The 13,169-nt window shown below is 38.3% G+C and overlaps 1 protein-coding gene across 3 annotated transcripts; it reads left to right on the top strand.

The window, feature by feature from the left end:
* Positions 1-4,878: 4,878 nt before the first annotated feature.
* On the top strand, positions 4,879-13,150 carry LOC133526182 (uncharacterized). Of its 3 annotated transcripts, none has more exons than XM_061862674.1 (5): positions 4,879-5,039; positions 5,470-5,681; positions 9,936-10,077; positions 11,362-11,520; positions 12,042-13,150. In XM_061862674.1, the coding sequence occupies exons 2-5, from the start codon at positions 5,577-5,579 to the stop codon at positions 12,452-12,454; spliced, it is 819 nt and encodes a 272-aa protein (XP_061718658.1). In that variant the 5' UTR covers positions 4,879-5,039; positions 5,470-5,576; the 3' UTR covers positions 12,455-13,150. The 3 variants fall into 3 exon arrangements, with proteins under 3 accessions (XP_061718658.1, XP_061718660.1, XP_061718659.1); XM_061862676.1 differs by having other exon boundaries at positions 4,896-5,039; positions 12,045-13,150; XM_061862675.1 differs by lacking the exon at positions 4,879-5,039 and adding an exon at positions 5,141-5,331.
* The last annotated feature ends 19 nt before the right edge of the window (positions 13,151-13,169 follow it).

Raw genomic sequence — 13,169 nt, 5'->3', positions numbered from 1 at the left:
TAACAGTTTTGTTCAAGTCTAGTCCTCACTATATAGATATATAATATTACTCCCACAACATTTCCCTTTGGGAGACTTCCCAGTGTACTTTAACAAACTATTAGAACCGTGCCACAGCAATTTTTCAATGGAAACTATCGAGTAGGCTCACCCCCCTTTCATCCGTCATTCCCCACCCCGCCGGCCTCTGTCAATACGAAACATACACAACGAGTCCCATTCCGAACTTCCTTTGTGTCAATTTAATAAAGAACTTTTCTGTTTTTCTAGGCCCGGAACGGAAGTAATGGAAATTAAATAAAATTTGTTTTGTTGCTTCAGGCGTGTTCCGTGGAAAGATATGAATGTCGTTTGTTGGACTGATTGTGTATATAGGTTTTAAGGGTTTTATTATTATATACATAATAAACACAAATGGGTGGAAAAACAATTAAAAACTAATAAATAAAAAATTTGTCCCATATCGAGACCGCTTGGCAGGGTGCCCAGAAGGCTGGCTGCATTGCCCCTATGGATAGCAATGCTTATCCGCTGGGCGAAGTACAGGCCAGCCCTCTGGTCACCCGAAGCCTCTATAAGGCGTTTTGCTAACTCCTTATAGAGACGGCGCGCGCTAGGCCCCCACGGCCCTAGGGTTTCAACCCCAAACGCCGCAAATATGTAACTACTGCCGAGGTTGACATACTTGCGACGCTTGAGGCTTACGGTCGAGGATGCAGCCGCACCAGCGTCAACTTTGGTGCCTGGAATATGGGACGGTGCCAGGGTATCTACGCAAGCAGCATCCCAGACAAGGGGCCGTCCCATACTCCAAGGCACCAACGTCATTCCATCAGGCCTCTTGCCATCATCCCTGACCAGGCCGTTGGGCTCGAGGACCGCCGGCACCTTGGCACTAACAAAGGCCCTACGGATGACGTCATTGATGCTGGCGTGCCGAGGTATATAGGTATATACATTGTTTGTTACAAGAAACATCGAATTCTACCCAATTTCAATTTTTATATATTTGAATATCTACTGTGCCACGTGTGAGATGATATTTTGTTTGAAGTAGTTCATTTGTTTCAAGATTATATTTATTTAAGATTTTAATTGTAAGTTTTATACTCTAGTAGGGCTGTTTCACAATGTCTGAGTAAAGTCCCGAATAAATTTTTTTACAACAATTTTTTTTTTTTAATACTTTGTAATTACTTGTGAGTTCCTGTAATTGACTCTCTGTATTAATCTTCCTCCTATTGTAAGTTCAAAGCTGTTGGTTCTCCTGAACATAAATAAATAAATAAATAAGCGACTTGCCAAGTTGTTACTTATCTGACGAATAAAATAAAGTCATTGTCGACGTTTCATAATCTTCAAATAAGCTTGGCTGCTAAATAAAATAAAAAACTATTACAACTTAGGGGACTTTTATTCGGCAGTTAATTTATTTGTTAATTAGCTATCCAATACTTTACTCGGGATTTGCGAAACGGGCCCTTAGTGATATACACTACACATAACCTGAATTTTTATAATAAAATATTACATTTGTATCTGATAGCAGTATCGATTTACTATAGCGACTGTACTTTTTTTGCATAAAATCTCCCATTGAGGCTTAACAAGCATTTAAGTACATTTTTTACCATTCTCATACCTTTTTGTGTTAAATTTTTAATGAAATATAAATTGTCATGTTTGTGTACGATAGCGCAATAAATGAATACTGTATTTTACCGCATAAATGATAGTACTTTTATACTGATAATTAAAGCAATTCGTGCAAAGTTATTCCCTAACCATTTCAAAATATCAAAAATTCACAACGTTAATGTTCAAGTTTTCACTTCTGCTGGCACTCCCGGAGTGCAACCCGTTGTTTTTTTTTAGTATATTTTTCATTTCATATGCTTTTAAAGCGAGTCATTGTTTTTCTAAAAAAGTGTGCAGACACACGTATCAACGTTTCCGCAGGCATTAAAGCATTTTATTTTGCAAGTTTTTATTTTCATTTTTTACAATAAGCAATTGAAAGGTCTTAAATGGATTTGTTATACAATTTCCATCCTGATATTTAACTCCCCATAACATTTATAACGATACTTTTACCATCAGGAAATGCTATAAAAATGATAGTTAGTCATGTTTAGAAAGACATGTATTTTACTTTCCTAGTATTTGAAATGAAAAGTAGAGTGTTTAACTTGGGTGAAAGGCACTCACTTCTGCCAAGGTAGTTTGGCGCTGGAACGCAGTGAGGGCGTCAATAGTTCAAGGCTGAAATGATGTCTTTCATCCCTTGGTTGACAATCTACTATACCACTATACTGTACTGACCAGTAAGTAAATAATACGCGTCTGGTCGGTTGTTCAGCAATGTACCGATGCGGATAGACTAAACAGCTGTCAAACGCACTCTCGGCCCGCGTCACAGCTGTCAATCTGTCAGGCACAAGCGCCCAAGCCCAATATACCTTGTAAAAGCCATAAAAAAAAACCTGTTGATACTCTTGACTAATCGTAATCCTTATTGTATAGACATAAGGTTTACCAAATATACGTCAAAGGTGTGGCTGTACAGTATACATACTATCGCCAATTCGCCATATTTAACTATATGTATGTATGTATGTATATACTTTATTGTACATAGAAATAAAAATACGAAAAACACAGTTACAGAGTAAATTAAATACAACAAAGGCGAACTTATCCCTGTATGGGATCTCTTCCAGTTAACCTTTGAGGAAATGAGTAAAACAGAAGTACCGGTGAATGAATGACAAACACAAACAAAAGTGTACAATCACTGAAATACTATATACTATATTATGTTCAAAAATTATAAGTATGGTTTTTAAAATATATTACTCAGGGTTGGCAAATACATGCGACACAATGTCTGACACCACTAGAAGCAGGCAAATTTGAGCCAATCGAGAAAATCGTAATTTTCAGCAATTTTCGCAAATTTTCGGTATTATCTTAGTAAAGGTACGCTTATTCTTTAGCTTAGTGACAGACATCAAACGCCGAAAACGACCGACACAATTTGTTCTCGATCGCCTGTCTTGTACACCTATGTCAGTAGCTGCTAGAGTTGGACTTTTGGCAGAAATTATCTTCCGTATACAATTGCCATCCCTGAATAACATATTTATGAAATTATTAAATTTTGCACATATATGATTAAAATTTTAAAACAAAGTGTATCACACTTATTTGTCCACCTTGCATTATTGTGTTGCTAAGTTATCGCAAGTACCTCCAACAGACATTGGACGCTTTAAATCTAATATTGATGTTTAATAAGCCCTGGAACTAGAATAATTCTGTATCTCTGGCCTAAATGAATAAAAGATAAATATAAAATATTTTTTAACTTTTCATTTCAGAATTTTATTAATTCCCTAAATATTTCATGGAAATGGAATTCGAGTGACAGTACCTACAAATATTATAGGACATTATTACACAAATTGACTAAGTCCCACAGTAAGCTCAATAAGGCTTGTGTTGAGGGTACTTAGACAACGATATATATAATATATAAATATTTATAAATACTTAAATACATAGAAAACACCCATGACTCAGGAACAAATATCCATGCTCATCACACGAATAAATGCCCTTACCAGGATTTGAACCCGGGACCATCAGCTTCATAGGCAGGGTCACTACCCACTAGGCCAAACCGGTCGTCAAAACCTACAAGGAATAGAGGTTTGGTTTGACTGTGCTTACGCGCGTATTTTTCTGTATAAGTAGGTCTTTCTTTTTAAGCTAGGCGTTCCACATTTATGCATTTATGCAGAATAACCGATCGTATCGAAATGTTTCACAAGAAAACTGTAAGATTCCACCACATTTCAGAACATTATGAAATACCCTAAAATGGTTTGTCTGTATAAAGATTTGTACACACATCATAATATACATAGGTAAGTAGCCCATCTCATGTCCCATGCAAAATCATTCTCATTACGAGAGCCATTGGGAACGGCTATGTTTGATCGCAACCCCTAACACTCACAACCCACATTCAAACATCAACTCTACCTCAACGTAAATAAGTTCGAGATTAGATCGTCGAGAGTTTGGAATCCCTCAGGGGTCCCTCTTTGGACAGGGCTGATGACGTCACTATTTATTCGATCCTTCGTCCCTTCTATTGACACAGATACAGGTCGGGTCCCTTGGTATTCGGTAGTTCACGGTATAAAAGACCCTACACATGTAATAAGAATAGGCTTAAGTTTGAATTCAATATCGTCGGGGTCCTTAATACTCTCCTTTAAGACGCACGAGGCACACAGGCTTAAAAGGCTCGCAGGTTTAAGGCCAGTCGGCCAAATAGTCAGTTGGAATATTTTGGGAAGCCAACCGAAAGCTAATGAAAAAATCTGCAAAATGTTATTGAACGTTACTCGTCCGATTCGGTCACCGACTTACCAAATTTCAATTCAATTGGTCCGGTAGTTTTTGGAGCAAATTGGCTGCGACAGATGAACAGACAGACACGAGTATAATAAGTGATTATAAGATGTAATGTTTTGAAAAGATGTGTCCCGCCGAGTTTCTTGCCGGTCCATATTGGGATACGCTCCTCCAATTGAGGGGGGATTTAAATCTTCTCGGGTCAGAGCCGGTGTAGCTTTATTTGACGTTCATAAGCGCATTGTAATATGCCTACTTGAATAATAAAACACTGTTTATCAGTATAGGGCCGTCCAAGTAATCCCGGAAACCCGGTTATCCGGAATTCGTTTCCGTAAACCGCCCGACACGGATCACGAAAGGTCCACGACCTCCGCGCCAGTCACCGCGTCTACTCACTGTGTCGAAACCGCTCCCCTCCCTCCCCCCTTCCTCATTCAGAGACGCTCCGGGCGCTCCGGCCCTCCGCTCCTCAGTATCCGGGCCGCGTCCGGGTTGCACGCACGGCCTGTTTCGTCGATCCGCGCACTGACGTCACCCGCTCACAGACGTCATTCGCCTTGAAGTTTTACTGATTCATGCTTGTGGCTGATAACAGTGATAACGGCGAACACGTAAGTAATATTTTCTTTGATAACCTTCAGGCCAATTTGGACTTACACACTTTCTGATATGAAAATATTGTCATTATCACTCGTAAGTATTTGTTCGTACGCGTATTCATAATTTTGATATCGGATTGTTAATTCGAGTTGGCCTCCTTATAAAAATGTCAAATTGACAACTATAGACAAAGGAAAATGACCGTTAGTTTTAACAAATGTTTATAAATAATGCCATTAGTATTTTGTCTAAGCTCTCAGAGTCTAGATATTTAAGATTGTCGGCCTCTTCTCCACGGGACAGGTATTGCCTAGAAAGTACAAACTAGTTAGAGTCCGTCTGAACTCTAACGTAACCATGCACCATGTTCGATAGATAGCACAAAGTTTGGAAGTAACCTAAATGTCAAGTTTCTATGAAATTATGACGTACACGGTTTAGTTACAGAGATCGACTGGTTCGCTCCACAACGTGGGATTTTCGTGAACTCTGTCTAGTCACGTCCGTCGCTGGAGCGTCACGACATTTCGACAATTTAGTCAAACAAAATGGCGGACGATGGCGATGGCAATGCGAAGAGTCACGATAGCACGCCGGAGCCCGGGCCACGGCGAAAGCCACGGATCGCCATACCTTTGGAGTCCACGTCTAAGGTAAAATATTAAGGAACGTAAGTATAGGGTAGTTGCGTTAGATTTCGTCCAATTATAGCAGTTGCCAACTTTGAAATGCAAAAAAAATCTAAAGTACACTTACTTAAATGTAGGTACCTATTGTATTTGTTTGTATTGGTCATATTGTCTATTTTAGGTTAATATTACTTGAGCATAAATAATCATCATATCAGCCCCTTATCGCCCACTGCAGAGCATCCTCTCTTCCAGTACGCCACTTGTCCCGGTCCTGAACTGATCTCAGCCAGAAGTGACCCGCAATCTTCCGAATGTCGTCCACCCAACGAGCCAAGCATAGATTTAGGTTTAGCTTTAGATATTTTTTCTCATAATATAAAATTACACTATATGGCTTAAGAATTTATTTCTGCAAAAGAATATTACATTTCACTTACATAGAGATATATATGTACAAACAATCATAATATAAAGTATTTACATAATGCACGAATAGTATAAAATATATTAATATTATACATAAAACAAAACAACTTATTTATTTTTGTGAGAAAAAAGCGGCCAAGTGCGAGTCGGACTCGGCCATGAAGGGTTCCGTACCATTTATGACGTATAAAAAAAAAACTACTTACTAGATCTCGTTCAAACCAATTTTCGGTGGAAGTTGGCATGGTAATGTATATCATATATTTTTTTTAGATTTTTCATTCTGTTATTTTAGAAGTTACGGGGGGGGGGGGACACATTTTACCATTTTGGAAGTGTCTCTCGCGCAAACTATTCAGTTTAGAAAAAAATAATATTAGAAACCTCAATATCATTTTTAAAGACCTATCCATAGATACCCCACACGTGTGGGTTTGATGAAAAAATATTTTTTGAGTTTCAGTTCTAAGTATGGGGAACCCCCAAAATTTATTGTTTGTTTTTTCTATTTTTGTGTAAAAATCTTAATGCGGTTCATAGAATACATCTACTTACCAAGTTTGAACAGTATAGCTCTTATAGTTTCGGAAAAAAGACAGAAGACGGATCTGACGACGAATGATGACGAATCTATAAGGGTTCCGTTTTTTGCCATTTGGCTACGGAACCCTAAAAAGTGGGTACATACTTACATACAGTGTGAATCGGCAACTGGTATGCCAAGTACAGTACAAGGAAATTGTCATCGCGCGAGCGCGGGCGGACCGGGCTGTCGCACAGGCCAGCGTGACGTGACCGAGACATTAATAAAGCGAGATGCACGTTTATATTGGTTGGTCTGAGCGGTCAACACGTCCGCCGAGCTCGCCCAGCAGAGCAGCACTATCAATTATGCTAACCTAATCTACGTGAATTTATATTATGATCGCCATTAATATTTACGTACTTAATATAAATACGAGTAATAAATTAGGTTAAATCTTATACCTTTAAACGAGCAATTCTTGTATATATATATTTCCGGGATCTCGGAAACGGCTCTAACGATTTTGCTGAAATTTGGTATATGGGGGTTTTTGGGGGTAAACAATCGATCTAGATTAGTCTTATGTTTGGGAAAATGCGTGTTTTCGAGTTTTCATGCGTTTTTCTTTCGATATCGAATATGGTCGCTAATTTCGTGTTGCTGGCCACTGCCCGTCTCATCCAGCGGGTTAAGACGCGGACTGCTAAACGAGTGTTACGGGTTCGAATCTCGCCCGGAGACTAACTTTTTTTTTTTATATGTTCAAGTTTATATATAATTTTTTAATTTTTATTGTTTTAGACAAGTTTAATTTAGTAAAATTTTTTAGTTAACATTATCACCTATACACCACCATATTACAGTAAATAGTTATAACCGAGCAAAGCTCGGTCGCCCAGGTACTGATATTTTATATGAATAATATTTAGGTTTTTTTTTATAAAAAATATATTTTGCAAAAGTAGTAAGTAAAATTTTATATTTCCGTCTATGGCCTAATTTTCGTCCACGTATGAGCTAGTTGATCACTGCATTATTAAGTTGAAAATTGATAAGATAATAATTTATTTGATAAAACACGAGTTGATAAGCTGTTAGTATACAAATTCAGTTCTTTACATGTTCGGCTGGAAATTCAGCATTCAAATATTAATCACAAAAATAAATTACAAATATAAAAGAAGCCGTACTGAAAAATATTGGGAAAAAAAATGTCAATGTGTGTCAATGTCAAATTACTAAACTAAATTATCTAAAAAGTATGAATTTTAAAATGTATTGATTCACTAATGTCATAAAAACAATGTTCCAATAGTTAACTGTACAGTTCTTTACATGTCTGGCTGGCATTTCAGCATTCGAATATTAAGCATGAAAATAAATTACAAACAAAACAAGCATTCCATTAAAATGTCAAAAATTTCAATCAAATATTAATATGTGTCGATGTCAAATTACTTAATTAAATAATCTAAACATTATTATTTTTAAAATATTGTATCAATATAAATATTGTATTGTCTTGTAACAATGTTCCATCAGTAAACTCTACAATCTTTTTCCAAAAGCCTTTCCTTGTAGTGTTCTTATACCAACGGGAATAGAATTATACAACTTTATAGCCATACAATAGCAGTTATTTTGGAACAGCTTTAGCCTTTGATGCGTCGGTATCTCTAGGTCGTATTTGTGACGTTTATCGCTGCCCTTTTTTAAATAATTGTATATTATTTTTAACAAATTTACACATTTCAAAGACGTACAAGGATGGTAAAGGGAGTATCTTTTTTCTCTTGAATAATGGCCTGCAGCTATCTAGGTAGTGGGCCCCGCACAATGACCTCACACATTTTTTTTGCGCTTCAAATACTCTATCGGACTCGGTAGAGTTGCCCCATATTATTAAGCCGTATCGAATTTGTGAAGATACATAGCCGTGAAAAGCTGCGGTTGCAAATGATACAAGACACAAACAAAACGATCTAGCTTATTACAGAAGTAGTCGATATGGGCTTTCCAATTGCAAAATTTGATTATAATTATATCTCTAATAAAAAAATCTCAAGTTATTTATAATAGAAATACAATTGATTTTGTGCTTATATCTTGTTTTTAGTTTTGATGTCTTCTTCTTCTTCACTGGCTCAGTGACCCAAACAGGATCTTGGCCTCTGACACAAGAGAGCGCCACTCTGCCCTATCCTGCGCCACTTCACGCCAGTTGGGTATTCCGAGGGCGATCAGGTCTTTTAGGACTTCGTCGCTCCAGCGATATCTGGGACGCCCAGACGGACGTTTTCCACCCGGGTGCCCCACATACGCTCTTCTCACGGCACGATCCTCTCCCATCCTCTCTAGGTGACCGAGCCAGCGGAGTCGTGTGGCTTTGATTTCGCCAATTATATTGGGCATCGCAACCAGCTCCTCTAGCTCCCTATTCTTTCTACGCCTCCAAGTTCCATCTTCATCTCTGATAGGTCCCAGAATCTTCCGCCAGATTTTCCTCTCCGCCACTAAGAGCTTGCTCTCTTCTTTCTGAGTCAGAGTCCAAGCTTCACACCCATACATCAAAATTGGCCTAATTACAGTCTTCAAGTGAAATCAGTTTTGATGTCATATATAAATAATTTTTAGCTGGTTTTACTCGTATAGCTGACTGGCTGCCCGCGAATTCAACCGAGAAAAGATCCTTAATTTAAATCGATCCAGAATCAATTGTACAAAATACCATTTTATGACACATGACTTAAAATAGCTAGAATAGTAATTAAACTTTCCATGAACATCTCCAGTTTGCATTTTTTTTTGTTTTATGACCTGTGAAAGACACGGATGCGAAGCTGTAACTAATATTTTTAATTTTTATGTTATTAGAAAGTCATTGTATTTTATTATGTTCACCCGGTATTGAATTTGTCCTAGCCCTAAGTATACGTGTTGCGGTAGGCTCTACGAAATTGTATTTGAAATAACATTTAAGGTTGTTACTAACACTTTTATATGGGTTATTCTTGAATTGAAATATAATAAATATTAAATCAAATTTTAATTTAATAAGCCGCCGAGCGGATGCGGCGGGGGAGTTAAGCCAGTGAGTAAGGTTGCCAGAGCTCAACGAGGGGGGGCGGGTTTAGGGTCGGCAACGCGCATGTAACTTCTCTGGAGTTGCAGGCGTACATAGGCTACGGAGACTGCTTACCATCAGGCGGGCCGTATGCTTGTTTGCCACCGACGTAGTATAAAAAAATATATATTTTAAATTCGCTACTTGTGAAATATTATTTTTATGTTGAAACAGTTTTTTAAATTATTATTTTTCTCAGTTTCCCTTCGGCGCCGACGCGGAGCTGATCGAGTATGTGCGCTCTCGCCCCGTGTTGTACGACCCCTCGCACTCGCACTACATGGACAACCAACTCAAGAACACACTCTGGATTAAGATCGGGAAACAACTGAAAGCGAACCGTGAGTATGATTGTGCTATTGAACTACTGTTCTAAATGAAGCCCAGGAATCTCCAAACTTTCTCACCCGAGGCCGCGGCAAGAACTTTAGGAATCCAGCACACGTAGCTAACGTGCCTATCGTTCACGCTCCGTGGCGAACGAAACGCAACTGTCACAGTCGCACTAATATGGAAGAGTGATCGAGAGAGATGACTACGCTACGCTTCGGAGCTTTAACGATTGTAAGTTTGGCTACGCGGCCTGCTGTGTTTAACCGACTTCAAAAAAGGAGGAGGTTCTCAATTCGACTGAATTTTTTTTTTGTATGTATGTTACCCGATATCGCCGAGATCCATGAACCGATTTAAAAATTTTTTTTTTAATCGAACGGGTATAACCCCGAGATGAGATAGTCCCGTTGGCACCCAGTCGGGGTCTGATGATGGGATCTTGGAGAAATCGAGGGAACTCTTCAAATGTTATAGGTACATGTATGGCGCTTTTGGTAATATTTGAAGTCGGTTTTATTTTTTGTTAAAAAGTTTTTTTGCGAGCCGAATTGTATCTTTCTCGCTTTCTATAACTAAGTCTAAATTATATAATACTTAAAATAGGTCTGTGTAATATCTACAAATGTCAACTGCATCCTAGGAGCCCAAGTCACAGGGATAGCCTAGTTTGGGATCCACTTGTATTCATGTGTCGGGAAGATTGTTTACTGTTGTCAGTAAACCATTTTTTTTTCTTTTCGACAGCCAAAATTGTGCTCTAACTCCTTTTTATGATCTCCATTCTTGTACCTATTTGTTTATATTCTTCTTCTTCTACCTAGCGTTATCCCCGCCTTTGCCAGGGTCCGCTTTCCTGCTTGCTTTCCTCCATTTTGCGCGATCCCCAGCGTCCTCTCGTGTGAGTCAGTTTACGCTCATATCCGACATCGAACCATCGCTTTTTTTGTTTATATTATTCTACATTATTTCATTTTTATTTTTATTCCCAATCCGCATTGGGCTAGCGTGGGGACTATAGCCCGAGCCCTCTCGCTCATGAGAGGAGGCCTGTGCCCAGCAGTGGGACGTATATAGGCTGAATTATATTATTATTATCATTTTTATTTTTTTGTTTTCATTTGTTAAATTAAAATTTACGTACCTTCCATTTATAGTGACATGCTTGTTGTAATGTTTAATCGAAAAATGTTTATACCATATTTTCTTTAACAATACTTTATTAAATGCTTGATATGTTCTACCCATTACGACTCTTCTCCAAACCTATCTATTAATCGTAAGTTAATTTGCAGCGAGCTCGTGCAAGGCGCGCTGGAACAACATCCGAGATCAGTACCGCAAGACGCTGCGCAAGCGCATCGTCAACAGCAAGCTGCGGTACAAGTTCGCGCACCTTATGGGCTTCATGGACCCCATCTATAAGGGTCAATTTGACCCCAGCCCATCCAAAGGTGGGTGCAGTATCTAACGATATCTATATTTTCATTCAATTAATAATTAAAATAAGACAAGCTTTCCTTAGACCCTTTTTTAGTACATTCCAGTTCACAAACTACTTTACAGGTGAAAGTTCCAAAATACATGTGCGAAAAGTAATAATAATTAGTAATTCATTAATTTATAATTATTTAGTTTGTGGATAATTCGCTACGAGTGGCTATAAATTAAAACACGACCGAAGGGAGGAAAGGTTTTTTAAAACATGAGTTGCGAATTAACTAAATATTGTCACGTGTAGCGTACAAAGTTTTACAGTACTTGTTTGGCCTTTTATAGATTTCGATATAGGTTCGTAAAGGGCTCATTATCGCACTAGTACGGTAAAACAGCACTGAACTGTACACGACTTTGTTACAATGTCTTGCGTGTAAATGTGATTTTGGAACGTCGATTAATAGTAAAGATGTTTGCGAACTCGATTGTACTGGTACCAAATATGACTTTAGTAATGAATCCTTATCTATTTATTTAGCAGACAACATAAGCTCAAAAACAGAAAACTCAGATGACAGCAACGACACTCAAGACTTTGATGAAACACATACGAAATCACCCAATCACGACGCTGAAGACCCAGAGGAAACACAAACGAAATCAGTCCATCACGACGGTCAATCGGAGGCCGACATTCTCTCGAACCAATCAGAGTCCGTCGTAGAGTACGAGATGTTCGAAAGGTCCAACGTCTCTGGTTCGTTGCCTTCACACCCCACACCGCAGGCCGTGGACGAGTTCTTTGCCGCGATTGGGCCGACCCTAAAGGCCCTGAGTCCAATGCACTTAAGTATGGCTAAGGCGGAGATTTTTGCGGTCGTGCATAAGTATGAGTTGAAAGGGATTATGCAGAATGGGTGGGCGGAGACGAATGTTAATCCTTTGCCTTGAGGTCTAGGAGTATCACAAAATCTGTCAAAGTCCTATCCACGCCTTATCCAAGGAATCGAGTGCATACATATAACTTCTTTTTCGCCTCAGAGAGGGCAATATAAACTTACGTGCTGACATCAAAACGATATCTAAATGATGTTATTCGCCCGTCTTACTCGCGGCGATACATGTGCGGACAAGTACGTAAAAAATGCATGAATAATAACCAAATGACATCATTTCATCATCAATCAGATGACAGAATGTAGACCTCAGGGATTCGCCCTCGCTTTTACCCTATATGGTTACGCTGTGTGATATCTGTGGAAGAGGAATTTCTTTTCGCGTACCCTTTCAAGGGATTATAAAATGGGTCTTTAAAAAAAAAAGGTTCAGTACATGACCCGCTTGAGATCAATTGAGCTTATATTTAGACTGACTGATGATTGTATAATAGATGAGTAAGTTTTAAATGTTAAATATAGGAAAATTCACAATTGTATTTAAGAAATTCGAACAGTTTAAAAAACTGTAAAATTGCACATGAGAAATGGGAATAGATATTTTCCATTTCCGAAATAAAAATGTCCTTAGTTTCGTGTGAAAGTTCCCTGAAATTTATAGAACTTTTCCAGCTTTTTCGAAACTTTCTGCAATTCGCACATCAGTAATTTTAAGATGTTGTTATAAAATAAAACATTCGATCTATTATAATCGTTGTTAATTTCCCAGA

Source organism: Cydia pomonella, chromosome 16, assembly GCF_033807575.1.
Source record: "Cydia pomonella isolate Wapato2018A chromosome 16, ilCydPomo1, whole genome shotgun sequence".
Classification (NCBI taxonomy): Eukaryota; Metazoa; Arthropoda; class Insecta; order Lepidoptera; family Tortricidae; genus Cydia; species Cydia pomonella.
This window is presented reverse-complemented; position numbering and strand designations above follow the sequence as displayed.

Excerpts from the sequence above, each read along its gene's own strand:
- LOC133526182 (XM_061862674.1), top strand. The coding sequence starts at position 5,577 with ATGGCGGACGATGGCGATGGCAATGCGAAGAGTCACGATAGCACGCCG. Across the intron at positions 5,682-9,935 it reads CTTTGGAGTCCACGTCTAAG|TTTCCCTTCGGCGCCGACGC; the intron begins GTAAAATATTAA and ends TATTTTTCTCAG. Across the intron at positions 11,521-12,041 it reads TGACCCCAGCCCATCCAAAG|CAGACAACATAAGCTCAAAA; the intron begins GTGGGTGCAGTA and ends CTATTTATTTAG.